This window comes from Cyrtonyx montezumae, unplaced genomic scaffold (genome assembly GCF_038088225.1).
Source record: "Cyrtonyx montezumae isolate F1298 unplaced genomic scaffold, pur_monq_1.0 scaffold_2, whole genome shotgun sequence".
NCBI classification, from domain to species: domain Eukaryota; kingdom Metazoa; phylum Chordata; class Aves; order Galliformes; family Odontophoridae; genus Cyrtonyx; species Cyrtonyx montezumae.
In genome coordinates this window covers 34,844,721-34,865,409 of record NW_027071936.1, presented here as the reverse complement: position 1 = coordinate 34,865,409, position 20,689 = coordinate 34,844,721, and the positions used below count along the sequence as shown (strand labels likewise).

At 39.1% G+C, this 20,689-nt stretch overlaps 1 protein-coding gene across 4 annotated transcripts in view; it reads left to right on the top strand.

Moving 5' to 3' along the window:
* UGT8 (UDP glycosyltransferase 8) overlaps positions 1-12,414 on the top strand; it is a 43,786-nt gene extending 31,372 nt beyond the window's left edge. For all 4 annotated transcript variants that reach the window (XM_065736863.1, XM_065736866.1, XM_065736864.1 and 1 more), the window contains 4 exons: positions 4,986-5,128; positions 7,245-7,321; positions 9,339-9,558; positions 10,983-12,414. In XM_065736863.1, the coding sequence (XP_065592935.1) occupies positions 4,986-5,128; positions 7,245-7,321; positions 9,339-9,558; positions 10,983-11,334 (792 nt within the window). In that variant the 3' untranslated portion in view covers positions 11,335-12,414. The remainder of the gene's footprint in view (positions 1-4,985; positions 5,129-7,244; positions 7,322-9,338; positions 9,559-10,982) is intronic.
* The last annotated feature ends 8,275 nt before the right edge of the window (positions 12,415-20,689 follow it).

The following is a 20,689-nucleotide window of genomic DNA, read 5'->3' as shown; positions in this document are numbered from 1 at the left end:
GGTAAGCCTAGGTATCTGTGAAGCTTTTTAGTGTACAGAATGGTGATTTCATTTGATTCTAGAGAAAGTCAGTGCATGGTTTTTTATGTGACTGCCAGTCTTCAGAGCTCAGTAACTGTTGGCGCAACTTGGTGCTTGCGTTCCTTCTCTTCGGATGAATGCAAAGCTGGTTTCTCTGGTTTCTGTTCTTGATTTCTTGACACTGATTGTTACAGTCTTAGGGCTCCTGTGCTCTAAGTCAATAAAAAGGCAGAAAGGTAACTCAAGAATGGAGGGGTGAGATACGCTGAAATTTTAAGGGGGACAAAGAGTTCTATTTCATCAGCGTAGTTTCTTCTGTGATTCAGGTTTTGCAAGATTAGAACCAAACAAAAGTTTTGAGCTACTAATCCTGCACTCCTATTGCTGTGTACTTCACAAAGTAAATATTAGGAATGTATATGCACAAATTGAGTACATAGCTATAGTAATAAAGGTGGTAAAATATTCAGTCTCTTTCATGTGCCAAGATCATATTCTTTTTTTTAATAATACTACTATTTCTTACTCTGTCACCTCTGTATTCTATAGGCTTCATAAAGAACACGGTAAGTACAACATATAGTGAGCCTTTGTACAATGGTGCAGCTAATTGTAGCAGGACATTCAACTGATTCTGCAACCAAAGGTTTATTAACACCGCTCAGTTGGATTCAGTTCTGCTAGATTGTTACCTTAGGAAACTTGCACTTAAGAAAAGAAAAAAGTCTTAAGAAATAGATACAGAAAGTTAAAGAAACCTGAGAGTTTGTAGACTTCTCCAGGTCACTAACTCATGTGACTTTGCAAAGAGGGAATGTTAGTTTCCCTGTTCTCCAGTTCCTCATTTTTACCGTGACTCTTACGTTTTTAGCAATGTTTAGTGATCCTATTTAATTATTGCTGTGTTATGCAAGAAATTATACAAATATATGCAAGGAGAACCTTTGTTCTGACAAGTCTGCAGTTCATTTTCTGCAGCTTCTGCTCAGCAGTGATTTCAGCACCCCTCTGGGGAAGATCGGAAAGTGGCTGCAGATCTGGAGGCAGGCAAGTAATTCCTCTTACTACCAGCACGAAAGGCTTAAGTAAAATGCAGACAAATTTGAGTGGAAGAACTTCCAGTTGGTGTCAAAATATGATAGACTGAGTTGAAAATCTTCTGGATCTTTTCTAGGTTGGCTCAGAACTGTTTTTTGCCTCTATCAATTTTTGTGTTTTCAAACAGAACCTAAACACAAATCATAAGTTCTTAAGTTTCAGATTCAAGTTGGGCAGGAATCATCCACCTCTGGTCTGGAAGCCCCCAGTAACCATGTGTATGGTTTCTCTCAGAGACAGGTCCTCACCTGCTGTACTTGCCTTTTTTCCAGTTAAACACTGGTAAGATCAGAGCTGGTTTGCACCTCTGCAGCTCAGAGCATGGCAAACCCCACTTCACATCCTTCCATAGACCAGGCTGTTGAAGTCAGATATGCTTCATCTGATGTTAATGGAAACTTGAATTGCTTGGATTCTGCTGTGAGGGCTTACAGATGTGCATGTATTCCCACTTGTAAGAAGTGAGTCAAGAGGGAAAACGCTCAAAAAGTTGCTATTTACACAAAATGAAGGTATTCACATTCTGTTAATTTTAAAATCTCAATTAAGATGGCAAACAAGTTCTGTTTGTTTGAGCCTGATGGGAAGATCTTGTCTTGCCTGTGAAAATGTTAAATTCCTCCATGGAATGTCTGTATCTTCATAACGTTTGTACGTCTAGTATATGTTATGTTCTGTTGAATCAGGGACATGTTTCAAAGGGAAGGATTACAAAGGTTTAGCTGTGAAATGAGCCATAATAATATAAAACAGATTGCCCTGCTATTGCACAATAATGAAATATAAAAGCTTGCTTGTAGAGTGACTCTATTGCCATGGTACAGAGTAAAGTTCGTTTCTTGTTTCCCTCCTATGTAAAATTCTCTGTGCTTAATAGCTATTTGTTACACATGGAGATTGTTGAATAGTGTTTTGGAAATTTCATTGTAAGGAAATATTTTACACCTTCCATGTGTGTACATAATGGTATATAGTTTTACTTATTTGAATACATCACAGAGTTGAAGTACCACAGCATTTCTATCTGAGCACAAAGGAGAGAAGTAGCAGTAGTCTTGGGAGCCATATCTGAGTTACAGCAGGCTAATTTCTAGTAGAAACCAAGTCTGACCAAGTCTAAGTAGTGGTAGGTAGGACTTTTGATAATGAGTGAGAAGTGTTTCAGAAGCAGTGCCAGTAATTTTTTTTTTTTTTAAGTGAACATATTCTCGGCTAGACTTGAGCTTGGAGAAGGTGATGCTTTTGAATATCAATCAGTGCTCCTAACCCCTTCTTTTCTCTCCAGGACTGTATCTCACCTATTTTTCAAGCAGGTCCCTGAAAAGGCCAAAGTCAGCTCTGTTGATGTTCAGGAGACCCATCCTTTGTCTTCTCAGTATTCTGAACAACTGCCTCTAATAACTGCAGCGAGGTCTGCCTTAGACCTTCACATTCACGGCCGGTTTTTCCTTGTTTGCAAGTGTGAGGTGCAGCAGAATGTCTCCTCTCACTGGCTTTTTGAGCCTTACAGTTGTGATGCCATGAGATACTTCAGCTCAATCAATCAGTTGTATGGAAAATACATATTAAAAAATAAATTGCATCCTACTCATGAAGAGGAACACAAGACACGCAGGGTTTTGTAACAGGTGACTTTAGTTCTTGGATTATAACATGATCAAATACTGCAAATGCATGCAGGTAAATCATTTAGAGCACAGTATGTGATTAATTTTCAGAAAGACTTATAATTGAGTCCACTTCTTCTTTTTCTTCTTAACTTTAAAGAACAGATAGAGAGTAGTTCAAGACGTAAGTAGCTGAGCTACTAAGCGACTGTAATATAATTACGTTTGGAGCATGCCTTAGGTCTTTAAGTAAAATCCAAGGACAGACTTGAAATAAATCACAAAAGCAGCTGGAAACTTCTCTGACAAAAGTTCAGGCAACAATAAATGATTCAGTTTTGGGGCAGGTTGCAGGCACTTCCCACTCCTTTCCCCTTATTCCACTTCCCCCTGTAGACATAGAAAAAAAATGGAGAAGAAAGAACACTAGAAAAAGATGAAGAAAAATGAAGCATGGGTTCTAGAGAAGATGGAAATCCCTTTTTCCAGTGCACAACAGGGACTAGTGTCTAATGTATGGTTCTTTGTTATGCCTGCTGGTTTTTGTGGTAGCTTTTGTGGTTTTGTGCCCAGATACGATAGCGCAGCGTTACCCCGGCGCTGTCTAGCCTGCTATTTATCACCAGGACAAGAGGCACATTGTGTACAGGGCACTTAATTTTTCTTTTACTCATTTCCTATTGCTGAGCAGCCTTACATTTTGATTGGATGATAATAGAGTTAAACCAATCCTGGGAAAAATAAGGTATTGGCACACTGACATCTGTAAGTCAGTGGGATAACTGAGTAGTTTCCACTGTAAACCTTAAAAAGTTGTATTGGAAATCAGAAATCAAATTTGTTTCCACAAGCCATGATACGATGGACTTTTTACATCTTTCTGTGTTTTCTTCTGGAAGCCTGATGACATTGCTCTTGTGTTTGAGACTTGTTTAGCTTGCAGCTCTACTCCATCTAATGCTCTCAGATGTTTTTTCTTCTGACTCTGCAGAGAGTTGCTAGTGTTAGGTAGGCACATCTGCTGGCTTGCGTTTTTACCAGTTACGTAAACCTCACTGCCATAGTCAGCCCCGCGGCTCAGGTTTTGCTGTCTCCTTTGTAACTTAACACAGCAGCTGGATGGCTAGCGTTTTGGATGCTTGGGTCTGAAGTACAGAGCTGAGGCTGAGTTCAGTGAATGAGGCAGTTCTAGCAGATCTTTGTGGTCTTTTGGAGATGTGTGTGGAATGCCTCACAGCCAGGTGCATTGCTGCCACCTTCCTTTCCCTCACATCTGGGAGGTGGTGATGACATTGGCACAGCTAAGTGCATCTTCAGGTACACGTGTATTAGGAGTGGACTTTTGGCAATGCATGTGCAGATCTGGATAGTAGAACTGTGTGGATATTGGTGTGTTTCTTTCCTCTCTTCTTTGTATGTTTCAGCTAGCGGAGCTCAGGCTGAGGGTAATGCACCAGCTCTGAAGTCTCCTGTACCAGCTGGGCTCAGACCACAACTCTGGTTTGCTGATTTCTTCAGTCTCAATGAAAATTTCACCCATGATTTCAGCAGTAACCACAGTCACTTGAAGGTGTTAGGCTGCAAATATTCCTTGACACATGAAGTCTCTGTTATTGTACTGGACAGCCATTTTAGCTTCTGACTTATAGGATTGGGGGTCACAGCACACTCTGGCATGTCATCTCAGCACCTGGGAGAGTTGCAGTCCTCATGCCAGCTTTGCCTCCCTCTGGACTGAGGGCTGCATCACCCTGGTGCCGGGAGGTGTTTTTTGAAGGCTCTGGCTTCTATCAAGTTGTTTTATTATTTTTTTATATAAAGTAAATACAAATAATTTGTTGTTGTGTACTATCATTTTCCTTTAATGCTAGAGATTGCATAGTTGAGTGCCTGACTTTTTTTTCTTTTTTTCCTCTATTTTACTACAGGGCTGATAATTCAAGACAAATCTACTTATATTTTGCTGTATGAAAATACAGGGTGTTTTTAACTGTGACATGTGAATATGTCAATGGATAGGTTGAATTGCCTTGGCAAGCTACTTGTTAATATATAAGATAGAACAAGCCTGGAAGAATTTTGATGTTCATAGTCTATACCGTGTATTCCCAAACATTGCACTCAGTAATTTCCAAATAGTTTATGACTGTTGCAAGTTGGTTTGTGAAGTAATGAGGGACCAGAGAATGCTTGTGTTAAGCAATGCCTATTTTAATTACCTGTGCTTCTAAGTGTTTGCCATAAACTTTACTTTAATAGGATCTCCAAACGTGGGTGAACGGTGCTAATGAAAATGGTTTTGTCCTGGTGTCATTTGGAGCTGGAGTGAAATATCTGTCAGAAGATGTAGCAAACAAGTTAGCACATGCTCTAGCAAGACTGCCTCAGAGAGTAATTTGGAGGTAAGTGCAATGACACAAACTTGGGGTAACTGAAAGCACAGTCATTTCCTATTGTGCCATCTTTAGTGTTGCATCTAATGCAGAATCTGAAATTCAGTCTGGGTGGCATGGAGAACCTGACTATTTCAAAAGATGCTCCGTGTAGAAGCATTACAGTCCTCTGGCAGTAAGGAGGAGCAATGATTTTGTGGAAGGATAAAATATGGGTTATATACTCCTCTACTGAATTTGTCCTAGGATTGAGGACAATGAAAAGACTGTAGAAGGTTGTAACGTTTGTGACATGGTCTTGTCACTTATAATCAGGAAGACACCGTAGGGAGTGAGAGCATCGTTCTCCTTACCTAATCTCGTGAAGGATTCAAGGCTTGCTTTCCCCTCACCCACTGGCTAACTCTTACATTCTGCTTCCTTCCCCCCTATCTTATGGAAACATGGACTCTGATAATTGTTCCTTTATTTTCTTTCTCTGTGAGCAATCAGAGGAGGAAGAATCTGCAGATGAAAGAATAAGATTGTTATGAGTTTGCTCGGCTTTACGTGCTTCATCACACTGGAGAATATTTCAGAGGAATTAATGTGAACCACTGCTCTATGTTTGTTCCTTATGAAGACTGCAGCGGTGCTTGGCTTGTAATTAGTCATTAGTCTCAAAATCTTACTGCTTTTGTATTGCGCTGTGCTTTTATCATGTTTTTGCTGGATTTTTACTGTAGGAGGTAACCACTTTCTCTAGTAAATGAGGAATCTATTAAAAGATTTTCTCGGGGATTTTAATCTAAAAGTGACAATTTCAGTTGAAGCTTTCTGTTACTTATTTTTTGTTTCACTAGTGTCTTTCTTACCAGCGTAGTTTTTTTTGTTGTTTCTTGTTTTATTCTATTTTCAGTCCTTAATCCAAAAAGTCCCTCAACAGGGACCTAACTCTTGTTTCCTTCCATCCTAATGGAAGATGTTTAGGTGTGAGACAGGGCCTTTGGGAGTGCTGAGCAAGTGGCTTTCAGTCACATCAGTGGGAATTTGAGTTCCTTAACGACACACCTAAATATGAAATTGAGTCTAGTTTCACTTTGTGATTTTTTGCTTTTCAGATTATTGACTTCTGGTCTGTGTTGAAAGCAGGCAGTTTTTGTACTAGAACTTTCTAAGAATGGGAAAGATAGTACTGCTTGATGATTTTATGTCAAGATGCTGAATCAAGGAAATCCCTGTAGTTCTTAATTTTCTTCCGGTTATGTGGTACTATTTAGCACCAAAACCAGTATAAGATTTATGGTTTGTGTGCTTTTATACAAGGCCAGAAAATCTGTTTATTTTTCAACCTATGGAATATGCATGCCTCTTGGCTTACTTAATTGGGAATATCTAGGTGATTCTTAATGTATTTATAGCTCTATTGTTTTCTAATAACCAGAATACTTCTAAGTCGTTTCTCTGACAGCTTTCTTCTGGAGCTGTCAGGGGAAAAAAAATAGAGAAATTCTGTAGTCACTGTTATTTTTTTCCCTTGTCTTTTTCAGTTTAGAATATGTTTAATTTTCATATAGGAAGTATGTGACACTCAAATCAGTTTGTATTTAGAGGTTGTATTCTGTTAATTAAACTTTCCCAATAAACTCAGGTGAGCAAGACATGGGCACTAGATTTCAGGCAGCTGAATAAGTAAAAATGCAGCTGTTCTACAGTCTGATCCCAGCCTTTCCAGCTTGTTGCCTCATATGCTGAACTGTCACCCTTTCCATTCCTTGTACTAGTAATTCCTTTGGAAGAGAGATGCTGTCAGTTCTTAAGAGCCATTGGAAACTGTCCAACTGAGCAGGAACACCTTATGTTGGTGGTAGTAGGGCTTACTATTTATGTGCGAATGTGGTGTTCTCAGTGGAGTTACTCATAGAGTAACTCATGCATTTTGAGCCAGATTATTAGGAAATGAATGATGAAAAAAGGATTGAAATGATTCCTCATTCCCTTTATAGAATTTGTTTTCTTGTAATGGTGAGTAAGCAGTATCCCAGTGTAATTAGAAAGCTGGATCATTTGGTTTGATTCTCAGTTTGGAGTTTGTCTATTTTGGAGATTTTGATAATGTAGCTTCAATTTGATTGTATTGCTCTAGGTTTTCAGGAAACAAACCAAGGAATCTAGGCAACAACACAAAGCTTATAGAATGGTTACCGCAGAACGACCTTCTTGGTGAGTATCTGTAATTATGATATATTGTTTATTCTCACTCAAATTAAGTTTGCTCTTCCAACAGTTTTATTCAAATAGCAGTCATAGAAGTTGTGGAGCAAGAATATAGCATTCTTCACAATGTCTTGATGATGAAATGAAACATTCTTTCTGATATTCTCTTTATCTGGTGTCAGCTCCCTCCACTTTCTTCAGACAGCTGAGTGGAAGGCCGTAGTCAGTTCCAAGCCTATCTGACTTAATAAATGGGAACATTTGTAGTGAGATGTCTTGCATGCTAGGCAGTCTATGCAGTTCAGAATAAAATTACAAAAATTATAAAAGATGAATGGGAATTTTCTAGAATCTGCTGTTTTAGGGAATTGGTGACTGTAACTGTTAACTTCTCAGTAGTGAAGAAGCAGACTATTTGTGGAAGAACCTCCAAACCAAACATAAGAAATGTGTTCATATTACACCAAGTCTTCAGGCACTGAACTGAACATACTGATTACATGTTTATTATACGCATTACTGATATATGCTTTTTTTATTTCTAATTTTCCAATGAAATCTTTAACAGAAATTGGGAACAAATTGCAAGTTAATAATAATCTTTCTGTTTAACTATCCTGAGATGTTCTGAGTTCTTGAATGGAGTGATAAAGCTTGGTCTTCCTTCATCTTTTGGTAAAGTTTGTATATGAGAGTATATGTCTTCACTTTTTCTTTCCCCTTCTCCTGTGTTGAAGTGTGGCTGAATTTATTGGATCCCAGGGTCTGCAGAATGCTTATGACTGTCTCTGGGACACCTAGATCTTTGTGCATTTGCACAATGACTGGTACTATGATGAGCACTGATGAATAAATGAAGAATGTGTGTGCATCAGTGTATGTTCACAGCAGCCAGAGTAGTTATCGTGACGCAGTTAATAGGCAAATGACCAGGTAGATATTTCTGGTTATTAAATTGCATTGAGGCACTCTCATTTCTCCATTGCGTAGCAGTAGGGCAGTATATTGCTGTCATTAGTATCAAATGTTGCTAGTCTCAAGTAAGGCATGTGAAGCTTCAGAGAGTTGCAACATCAGTTGTCCTGTCATTAAATAGCTTGTCTTTTACATGAATAATAAGGAAAGGTGTTCTTTCTTTCATTCTTTTGTAATACTAAACAGGTAAATACTAGTTTTAGTCACCAACTGTAGTTACTCAGGAGCGTATAGTGCATTAATTACTCCCTGAAAGTAATGCTTCCTGTTCTGTTATGTTGGCCCACAGTGTCAGAGGCAGATATGGAGTGGCAGTAGGGGTTGAACCTTTCTACTGATACTCTGCTATGTAATGTTGCCATGCAACAGATGTCAGCAGAGGGGCAGTCTGACACAGAAGTGTATGTGAAGCAGAGATGTGGAATTTAAATCCTCCCTGCAGACAAAATGGCACCCATTTACTTTCATTGACACTTGCTGAACATTTATGGAGGCCAAACAGTGCCTGTTAGTACAGTGAGGCCGTGAGAGATGTGTTTCAGCAGTAGGGAGCAGTGACATGGAGGACAAGCCACATTCACAGTCATACACAGCCGTCACATCACAAAATGAAGAGTGTCTCAACCAGCTCATCCACACAAATCAGCTAATGCTGGCGACAGTATTGAAGAATAGTGTTCTGTAGCTGAGAATTCGCTGTATCAGGTGTTACTGTGCTCTTTGCATCTGTTGTAGTTTTCATGGAAATAAGGAAGCATTACTTTTGGAGTGACCTATGAAATTTTAGACAACTTATACATGATAATTTTAATTCATACTGGCTGTTTCATCTCTATTCATATATAATGAAGTAATCTAACGCATGCAAAATTTCTGTGGAGTGGGTTTAAGTAGGCAGGAACTTCAGAAAAAAATGGCATTTGTGCTACCTTCCTGAACTGGAGCCATAAGAATCCAATGATAAATATATTGTAACCAGTTGCTTCAAGAATGCTACATGAAGGAGATGAATTTTTTTTTTGTGTGTTCATACTTCTTCTATTTCCAGGTCACCCTAACATTAAAGCTTTCCTTAGTCATGGTGGTTTGAATAGCATTTTTGAAACCATGTACCATGGGGTTCCAGTGGTGGGAATTCCTCTTTTTGGAGACCATTACGATACTATGACTCGAGTGCAAGCCAAAGGCATGGGAATATTGTTGAACTGGAAGACTGTCACTGAGAGTGAATTGTATGAAGCACTAGAAAAAGTTATTAATGATCCCAGGTATGGAATGAATGATTGTTTCTTGCTTTTATTTTAATCTATTGTTATGAGTTAGATACAGAGCCTTTATGCAAGGGCAAAAATGTGTGTTGGTGTTTATTGTGTGCAAGGCAGTGGTGAGACTTTGAATAGTTGTTCTCATTTCATAGGATTACTCAGCTGACCATATTTCTGTATAGGTGCCAGGCTTGTTGATCAACATCACAAAACTCACACATCTAGTTTGCTTTTGTGTCACTGTGATGTTTGCCATGGGAAGGACAACAAGGTTACAGAAACAAGCCTAGCCTAACTGACTTTTTGTTGCAGGCCAGCATCTCTTTTTGTGTCTTGACGACACAACAGTAACATATTTAGTGATCTGTCTGTTATGCTTCCTAGGGAGGCTTGAAGAAGGTATACCTGTACTGTCGTAGGGTGCTGCATTTGGCTTGTGGCTGAAAATGTGTCAGTTCTCAAAAAGTGACTATTCTAATGACCCATGATTTGATGTTGGGGAAAAAAACAACAACAAATAAAACAGAAAGAAGATATGTCTAACATATGTCTTTTAGAGTTGGAAGGATTATTCACATTTATTAGAACACTGTCATTGCAACAAACAATATTATATGAGGGCTCCAGCCTCTTTCTGTAATTTCTTTGTCCTTCATGTTTTGGAGTACAATTATGACAGTGTTTCTTACTTTCATGGGAACAAAGTCTTTAAGCAGCACTTGCCTTGGAAAATGAGAAATCTGTAAGATATGAGTTTGTTAGCAGCAGAAGCTCAATGAAGATGAGTGCGGCTGAAGAAATCTCAGTAGCATCGGTTGGCCCAGCTTTCTCTTGTACAATTAGCCCTAGTATAACGGCAAGTTCTTCTCAAATAACCTGTTGACCCTGAGGCTGTGGGATGGGAAGGAATTCAATGTGATCCTCTGCTGGAAGCAGTCCATTATGAAGAATCAGTTTTAGGCTGAACTTTGGACTAAAGAGGAAGTACATAGCTAAAACTGAGTTTCTCAGTTTGTCCTATTTTTCTAATTACTCAGTTGTGCAATAGCATAAGTGGCGTGTTGGTGTATATGCCACTTTGAGTAGGAAGGGCAAATCTATTCACTTGGAATCAGATAGGATTCCTGCCTGAGAGCGGATTGGATTGACGCTTTGTCCCTTCTACAGGCCTGCTGCTGTAGGGTTCAGCCTTCAGTCACCCATGGTTCTGCATTTTTGGTAATTCTTGGTCAGTGAGCTGTAATGACAGATGTAAAGAGATTATGCTTTGTGTATATTCCTCTGTAGGTGGTTTATTGGGAGAGTCCCGCAGTAGAAGGACGCCTTTTGATCTCTTGTGTGCATTTACATGTTTACCAAGACTTGTATTGCTCAGCAGTGGCTATGATTTTTTACCTTATTCAGTTTTCTTCATGTCTTTCATACAGCTACAGGCAACGGGCTCAGAGGCTGTCTGAAATTCACAAAGACCAACCTGGTCATCCTGTTAACCGAACTGTGTACTGGATTAACTACATCCTCCGTCACAACGGAGCACAACATCTACGTGCCGCTGTTTACAGCATCTCTTTATATCAGTATTTCTTACTGGATATTGCCTTTGTTGTACTAGTGGGTGCTGCCTTATTTTATTATATTTTGGCCAAGCTTACAAAATTTATCCGCAAACAAAGCAAACATATTTGGTCAAATGATGAACATAGCACTGTTAATGGACATTACCAGAATGGGATACCAAATGGCAAGCATAGAAGAAATGGCCACATTAAGCATGAATAAAAGGTGAAATGAGCCAACCCCTCATGTAAAGTAATTGAGTTTTATCACTGTAACTTAGTCTAACTACTACTTAAAACATCAATAAGCAGTTCTAACACTCCCCTTCAGTATGTAATAATATGTGACAAAATTCTGTGGAACTAAGGAACGTATTTAAAAGAAGAAAAAAACAAAAACAACCAAGCACAACCTAAAATGGAAATATTTTACTCTTAATACTGATAAGAGAAAGGTTATTTTGGCACTGAAGTTTTTAGAAGCCTTAATTCTCTAAAAGTTATATGATGATCATATTTATGAATTTTCAGTTTTTTAAAAGCTAAATGTGTGTGTCCCAAATGAGGAAAGGTCTCTTTTTATTTGCAGTCTTTTTTTCCTTTTTTTTGTTATGATATACATCTTTAGCTGAGAGAACTTAGTGCTAGCTCTGTGTTTCATATGTTGAAGGCTCAATATGTATAAAAATACTGTTAAAAAAAATCCCAAAGCTTGTGCAAGAAATACGAAGTTGCAAACTGAGAACACAGACATTAAAAAAAATTCTTGAAATAAGCACTGAAGAAAAATGGCAAAACTGTATACTGTGTTTTCTGGTAAGCTGCATGACACTTCTACTCACTACCAGTGCTTTAGAGAAGAGAGTACTGAGCAAGTCTACAATAAGTCTTAATTTTTAATTTACACAAAATTGTATTTGTCGCCTTTCTCTACATATGTAATTTATGCCATGAAAATGTTAGGGAATTCTATTTCAGTTTAAATATGGCTGTGTGGGAAGTAGATTTGCATCATTAAAATAAATGAAACAAACAAAATATCCACCCCTGTCCTTAATGCAGAAGGTTTTGTAATGGCCCAAAGTATTGCAGAATTGAACTGCTCTTTGGGACTTAAGAAACAAACAAGAAAATGCTAAAAGTTGAATGTCTTTCCTATTAATTCTCATTATTTTTCTGTGTTTTTATTTTATTTTTTTCTAATTCACAATGTTGTTGATGTTCTCTTTCAATGGTTGTATCTGAGAATCTATTACCTTCTCTTAGTCTGGGCCACGCAATCCATGTTTCCCATAGTTGCCAATGTCCCCTCTTAGACCACAGGGGTAGGAGGCCGCCTGCTGGAGGCACCAACCTCCGGCTTAGAGAGGCATGATGCAGAGCCCAGCTGTGCCGGTGCAGAGAGTGGGGCAGCTGTGCCTCCTGTCCCCAGCTCCGACCCTCCCTGCAACAATCTCTTTCAATCACTGCAGCTGACATGGGAACCCTGTGGTAGTGCAGTACAAACCCAGGGCAGGGAGGCAGGGCGCCGAGTGGCAAAATCAGTGTGGCCCTGCCAAACCGGAGTTGGCAACTATGCATTTATTTCCATGTCATTCTGTTTACTTGGAATTTGCACTACACACGTTGTGAGTGTATGCTTTATTTATTTGTAGTTTGAAATCCCATGCCTGGAAGAGGAAGGAAGGAAACCCATTTTACCTAGTGTTGTTCACTAACTTGGGAAGAGTTGTGGCGATAACGGAGTGCTGAGATCATCCTCATACACAGTGATGCAATATTTCATTACCGTTCCATCAGGAGCCTCTATCCTATAGCAATAAATAACAGTACAGATATCTTTCTAATATGCAGTACAGCTACTTGTACTGCTTTCTGAATACTTGAAGAAAATGGTGTTATAAATAAGCCTATTAGCTATATCTTTTTACAATCTTGCAGTTCGTGTCAACTAAAGGAACACGAGGAGGCAATGAATGGTGGGATGGTAGTAAGACTTCGAGTGTATGAATGACTTGGTTTAAATGTTTTTGGTTTTTTTTGCATTGAAGAAGGTACAAAAGCACTGACCGGGTGATTAAGCGTAATTTAATCTCCACTGTGATAAAACTTAAGCAATAAACATGAATTTAATAGAGAAAACCTGTTGTTGAAAGTATATTTTTTTTCGTATGAATGGTATTTTGAAGTACCCAGTGCACGTGTGTGTGTGTATGTGAATGACTACGAAGATGCACAGATCTCTTGTTTTCAGTATATGCAGTGATGCATGACAGGTATTTGAAGTCAAACATTGTTATCTGTAGAACATTGATGTGTTTCTTCTAGGACTGCTGAATCAATTGAAAGTGTGAGTGCTTAACCAGAGTTCATTAGGTGAACTTTTCTGGTTTTCTGGTCTTGTACATCTTACATTTGTTTCTTAGAAAGCAAAGCCAAAAAGCAGTGATACAAGAGATGAGATAGTTGTTTCTGAAATACGCTTTCTGAACACATTTCAGTTCATTTGCATGAGGAGGAAGTTCCTGCACCATCAGTTTTATTAGCAAACTTCTAGATAGGGTATGATCTACCCAAACTATGGAAGTACCTGTTCCTTTCAAATGTGCTTTCTTGTAAGCTGCAATATGATGTAGTGCTGTGGTTACTTCTCAGAATGCAGGAAGCTGCGTTAGAAGTAGATGGCTAATAGCAATGATTTGGGAGGAGCACTGCCACAAATGTGTCTGAGAGCAGAGTGTAACTTGTGCCAAATCAGTTGCTTCTGAGCAATTTCTAGGGTGTATTGAAGTCCCTGTGTGGAATGACAGAGCTCTTGCACTACTTTCTGCATGGGTTTCATGCTTTCCCAAACAGACGCTTCATAGCTATGCATTAAGAGAATTGGGGAAAAAAAATGAAATAAAGTATTCTGTGGGCAAACGCAGCAGCCAAGAAATAGCCACAATAAGCAGTGTAGCAGACATAGGTCACTTCCATAAAGGTTTTCAGAGAGGTGTTTGAGACTTGGGCACTCGCCAGAAGCTTTGATATTCTGCTTTCTTACTTCCTCTGAATAGCTCAACAATTAAAGAATAAAACAGCTGTAAAAACATGACCATCTATTTACTGCCTGCAGAAACAGGTTCTGGACACGGCTGTCTTATTAATTTCCCTAAACTATGAATATAGATTGCCACCTTTTTTTTTTCTTACTCCCCCATTCACTTGAAGGATCAAGTTTTTAATAGTATTGTGTTAATCTTTTTGATAGTCTCAAAAGGTACTACTTTTCATGGAAAAAGTTGCTTACTCGTTCTGTGTGTGGGTTTACAAGTGAGTTTATTTGTATGTTAAGTTTAATACATGTGCACTTCTGTACTAGGAAGAAACAGAAGAAGGGCATTTTATTCTGTTCTGAAAATGAACTGAGCTTCTTTTTTTTTTTTTTTTTCTGGTGGGCAGCAGATGTAAGAGGTATGATTCTTCTTTCACATGACTATTTTCACCATGCTGTAATTTTTTCCTGCAATGGGGTTACTTATTTTTCTTAGAAATATGTTCCTATTCAGGGGAGGGGAGCTCAAAGACAGAGCTGATGTATACGTTAAATCCAGTTCTACCTAAGAAGTAATGCACTGGGGTACACTGGGATACTTATTTCCAAGAAGGCAGCAGCTTTTATGAGAAGATCAGTTAGGAAAATATGGGAGAAAAGTCATGAAATCACATCCCTACCCTTTATGTGTGTCAGAAAAAGGAAGTGAAAACTGTTGCTGTTGGTTCTTGGTGCTTGTTGCTCTTGGTTCTTGAAGAGCAGTACTCATTTTTGTTTTAAATTCATAAATAGGACGGAAGGATTGAGATGAAGATATCTGAGGGGAAGAAAGGGCAAGAGGAATGAGTTTTCCTCAGAAATGTCACGGCTTTTTGTCAGTTGTGCCATTACAGAGCTGTAAAGAAACACAAATATGTTTTGATTTTCTCCAGCAGCAGCAATAGGAGAGATTTAGCTATATCCAGGAAGGTCATAACTTCTTCCCTTCATTTCAATAAATATTTTATTTGGGAAATACTGAAATGGCACATTCCTGTGTGATGGTGAGCTTAATATTGTTGATGACAGCACAAGGTCATCCGAAGGAAGCTGTATATGCTCCATAGATCAAACTCTACCGTGTGTTTTTTGATATGTGTTCCAAATCTGCATTGTAGACAAATGGGGGAGAGGGAGGGAACACTTTGCCATAGCAAGTAAATGTTTCTATATTTTGAGGCAGAAGAAATCCATGACTGATTGGTGTCAGCTTTCTGTCAGAATTTTAATTAGCCAGTGTTGAAGGAATGTTAAGGAGGCTTATTAAAAAATGTGCAACTCTGGACTGCACACCAACGCACTGTTACTAAATCTGAGATTTTAGTAGTCCATTTCATCACCGCGGTTGGTTGGCATTAAAACAGAGAAAATAGGAGGAAAAAACAAAACCCAACAACAATCTTCTGAGGTAGACTTTTGTCAATGACCAGTTTAGCATATACCAGAGGTGAGTGGAGGGTTGTTTTATCCTAATAAAAATAATCCCTGTCAGCTGTATAAAACTGCTATCTCTAGTTCATTTCCTATTTTAAACAAAACTCCTGTACTTGATTTACATCATTGTAAAGTAACAGGAATAGGACTGTTTCATGCATCTCTGTCTTGGTCTTCTCTGTTACTCTGTAATGAAACAAATTGGTTGCTAAAGCAAAAAACAAGAAGGGTTATTAACAAGCATGCAGGTTTCTGGCAGTTAAATTAACCAGTGCTGTCCCGATAGTAACTCTAAACCAGATGTTTGCATCCTTCTGTTCAAGTGCAGGATGGTTTAGTAATAGCAATTTTAGCACAAACAGAACTGACTTGTGGGCAAGTTCTCAGTAGAGAGCCCAACTGGCACAGCTGTTCCCTGGGGGCTGTGTCTGACATGTCACTCCCAGACCTGACCTTGCTTCCCCCCTCCAAGAACAACTTTCCTCACAAAACGAATCACACTGTGGCCACTGAAGAAGACTGTGGTGCTGGAGCTGAGGTGCTTTACTTGTTCCTGAGCTGTGTGCCATTCTGCTCCTTCCTGGCCACCGTCAGTTGGCTGTGCTCCTTACCCTCGGGTGAGATCACCCCACCTACTGTGATGATGCAAGAGGTGAAGAGAGAGCTACCCTATCATCCTTCTACCCGTGGAGGCAAGGAAAATAGATGTTTCTCATTTTGCTTCTGACAGGTAATTGTTTTCTCCATGACAAAAACAAACCTTATTAGAAGTTTATATAACATATCCTGAGTTCCATGGTAATACACATTTTACTACATTCCTGCAACTTTAAGAATTATCTAGGAGAGGCTAAGTGTCAAAATCTCATGTTCCCATATGGCTACCAAAAAATAAAAATAAAAAAAAATCTTACCAGCTCTCATAAAGTGGAAATTACTTGGGTGGGCTATGAGATAGTATAGCTGAATATGTAGGAACAGACAGATTACATCTATTAGAGAAGTATTTCACGTGGAAAGCAGATGGTTGAAGTGGAGATTAGCAAAACAGCTATGTGGGTATGAACTGTTGGCTGGAAATCAGGGAGGATTCCTTATCTCGTTTTACCTTACAGTGTGGCACTGATTGGGCTGTGCAGTGTAATAATTAACCTGTGAGAGAGATAAGTGGCGTTTTATGTCTTTATCTGTTCTGGTGGTACAAGAAAATGCACAATTACAACAATTGTTCAAAACTGGGAATGGTAAAGGTCATGTAGGAACTGCTGATCCAACTCAGTAATTTGGGCACAAAGGTGAAGTATGAGAAAGGAAACTTTGAAGCAGTGGTTGGCTCAAAATTAACCGCAAGTAGTGAGTATTTCAAGCTTCAGCATTTGTATGTACACCATTGTGTCTGTATCAGCCTGGTGACCAGGGATAAACAAGTTTCTCTGATCCCTTGGTTTTGGGCTACTTTCAACAAGTAGGATGGGCAAAGACAGTTTGTAGAATGATCAATGAGAGCAGTGGAAGTCATACATCCTGAGGAAAAATAAGGGGCTGAAAAAAGATCAGTACCGTATTTGTACTACACCAGCATGAAGCTGGAGTAACCACTGCCACAACAGAATTGTGACATAAATGTGGTATATTAAGTGGATGTAAGACAGTGATGCAGGGAAGCAAAACTGAACTGACTTACATACCTTTCCCATTGTCATCTCAAAATTAAAGAGCATCACATTTAAAAATGATTAAAGAAAATAGAATGCATTATTGCATAATATGTAATTAATTTAAGCTATTGCCATGTTGCTGACAAAGCTTTAGTACAAAGCTTTGGCAGGAGCCATGAGTGTTGTAGGTAACATGGTCAGTAACAATACTGTAGAGATTCTTGCTGAGGTTAGAAGGTGGCAGGTTTCCCTATTTGCTTGAAAAGCAATAGTGAGGCAGAACTGGGAGATAAGTTCCCCCTTTGTTCCTGCAAAGCTTTGTCCCTTTCCCTAGTGGTCTCAGGTATCACTTACTTGGAAGACAAATCAGTAGCTTTGATCTATGAACTTTCAGTTATGGGCTGAATCTGAAGTGGTAGTGTATCAGAATTTAAAGACCATTAGTTAGACTTGATTTGACAAGTTTGGCCTAAATACTAAACCCACATGGAGGAAGGGAAGAAGTGACAGATCTCTGCTTTAGATGTGCAAGTTCTTTTACAGTGTGGGTTTTCTTTTTTTGGTATCGACTTCTCATAGGACTGCTAAAACTTAATGGTCATTCACAAAATTCATTGCACAAATATTCAGTGAATTCATCTCACAGCTTCGTAGGAAGAAAATGTCATCATCTTTCAAAACACGAAGAACTTGTTTTCATCTGGATACGTGATAATCCCAGATACACACTTTGAATAAATGTCTTTCTTCGACTCATGAGATTTAGAGCAAGAAAATGATTTTGAACTCTAGGAGATACCTGTGGAAAAAACCCTTTATAAATAAAGCAAAGCCAAAGAAAACATGGAGTTCTACAAGGAATTAAAGCATTTCCCTGTATTTATGTTGTTCTCTTCCATGCCCTGATTTACTAGTCTCAACTTCGCCTCCATGCCTCATTTCTACATGTTTCTGTATATTCTCTTTTTGAGCAACATCTTTTCCTATAAGGGTGTTATTGTGTATATAATTTTTGTTTAGTACATTCAGCACTGTTTTATCACTTTACTAAGGCTTTTTGGCATTGAGCAGTGCTCCTGACACTGCTTTCTTGGTAGTAATGTAACTTGCAGAAGCTGTCCCAGCAGCCCCATCCTAATTCTGCATGTACAGGAAGCTACTGCTTGTGTCTGGTCTGGACCCTGCTGGCTTTCTGGCTGAGCAGAGCTCTTGCCCTGGGAAATGCTTTCAAGCTCAGATCTAAATAAGTTTGGATTCATTGCAGATAATGCCTTTCAACACCACGAGATTCATGCTGATGAAAGAAAAATTTATTTTGCCTTCCTTTTCTGCTGATATTGGATCTGTGGCTTCTGTCTGATGTTACAGAAGAATGTACGATTTTGAGTTTTTCAGTGATACCGAAGATAACATGATAACAAATCTGTCAATTATAGAAAAGTTCTGTATTGCTTCACTAAAAATATATTGCAAACATATTTATTTATTAAGATAAAATCCTGTTGAATTTGTAGTATGAGTGATCACAGGGAACAGGAAAGGTACCAGCTTGTAGTTTCCTGGATCACAGCAAGGTGCAAGGGCTTTTTACATTCTTTATTTCCTTAGAAATCCTGGCCATGAACTAGCATGCTCTTACTTATGCAAATACACTTTATTTTTATTTTTATTTTTTTGGAGGAGGAAGTGGGGGGAGCTGCATCATAACTTCAACCAGTAAAAAGATTAAGGTTAAAAATAACCCTACAGAAATAAAACCTAGGTCATTTCCGTTTGTTTCTTTTTCAGAGCAGTCTTAAAAAAATTCTATTAGAGTAACAGATGGAGTAGTGAAGAATGCAATGCATAAGACATGGCATGTAATGAAGGGCAAGGACCGTATAATGATGCTCTTGCCAGAAATGCAAATGAATCCACACCTGTGATTGGCACTTCAATTCTAGAAAGATTCCTCAGCTTCCTTTTCTATAATAAAAACGCATAGTTGGTGGATAAGAGCATCTATGCCAACAACAGGAAACTCTAGCCTGTCCATGGATTCCTCGTGGGATTGCTGTAAGATGTTTTTAAGTGCATGAATAAAATAAAAAAAAAAAAAAAAAGATTTTAGTTAAGAAGGCTAAAGTAATGTTTTATCAAAGCATCCCTTTAAATCATAAACAAATTGTCATCACTGACTGGTGATGATCTTACAAAGAGGTGATGCTTGCCATTTTCTGGAGCAGTTCTAGGAACAATTCTAGAGAAAGAATTGAAGAGTTTCAGGAGTCTTAACTTTGCCTCACCTGCACTCTGTCTGGCTTCCCAAGGCTTATGCATTAGTTGCTCCCCATATTCCTGTGGCTTCCTTTAGGATAGGTTATTCACCGACCTGTGACCAACTTCTTTGCCACTAGCTTCTTTCATAAATAGACAGCTCTCAGGAAACACCCCATTCTTGGTTTTCAGGGTCTAAGAAAACTCGAAGAATCTCAGTGGATGTGTTTTTATTCCTGCAGACATAGAGCCTGGCGAGGCAGGAGTTTCACAGGCCACTGTATTTTGGCAGTCAGGCCAGTGGTGAGCTCTGGGCAATTTCAGGGCAAGGAGCATCTATTAAGCCATGGCTGACGTTGGTTTTATGCTGCTCTTTCATCACAGTGCTCAGACAGGCCAGAGTGGCCTGGCATCAATATTTTCTGAGTGAGCAAGTCAAGTGAGCACTTGTTTTTCTCAAAATGTTGATCAACCTTCTCCATGGCTTCTTCCAGTTGTTTTATGGGTGAAAGGGAAATGATGTAACTGATCATGAGCTGATAACATCAGCCACAGCTGCTGGAAATCACCTCCTCTCCTTAGAAATACTACTCCATCATCCTGGAAACCAAAGTGGAAAATAGACTTGAGGGTTTTAGTCCAGAGCATGATCCACCTGGATCTTGATTATAGTTCACCTTCTTCATCTTTGCCTCACTGGGAAGCTTATTTGGGTGAATGTAGCCTGTACAAATTGCTGTCCTGGAAGGTATTTTGAGGGGCTTCAGAGCTGGGACAGAGAAGTGGTGGTGGCAGGAGGCAGCTGAGGCTCCCTCTCAGGGCTAAGAGGACAGAAGCCCTTTCCTACTGGATATAAAGCCAAGTAACTTCATGAGAACTATTCTCAAGGACAGTTTCTGGGCAGTCCTGTTCTCCTGGGTGTGGGAAGAAAAGGCTAAGCTGATGGGAAAGTTTAATGGTTCTAGCTTGTAATATAAGCCAGCTCATGCAGCTGCATAGCTTCTCATATTGAGGACACACCTTGGAGTAAAAGCAGTGCTGCTGTTGCAGCAAGAAAACAGAGTTAATTCTGAGAAGTATGAGCCTGTGACCTTCTCTTCTGCTTTTCCATCTTACAGTGTGAGAAGCACGCTTGTGTAGGCTTACAGGACTTC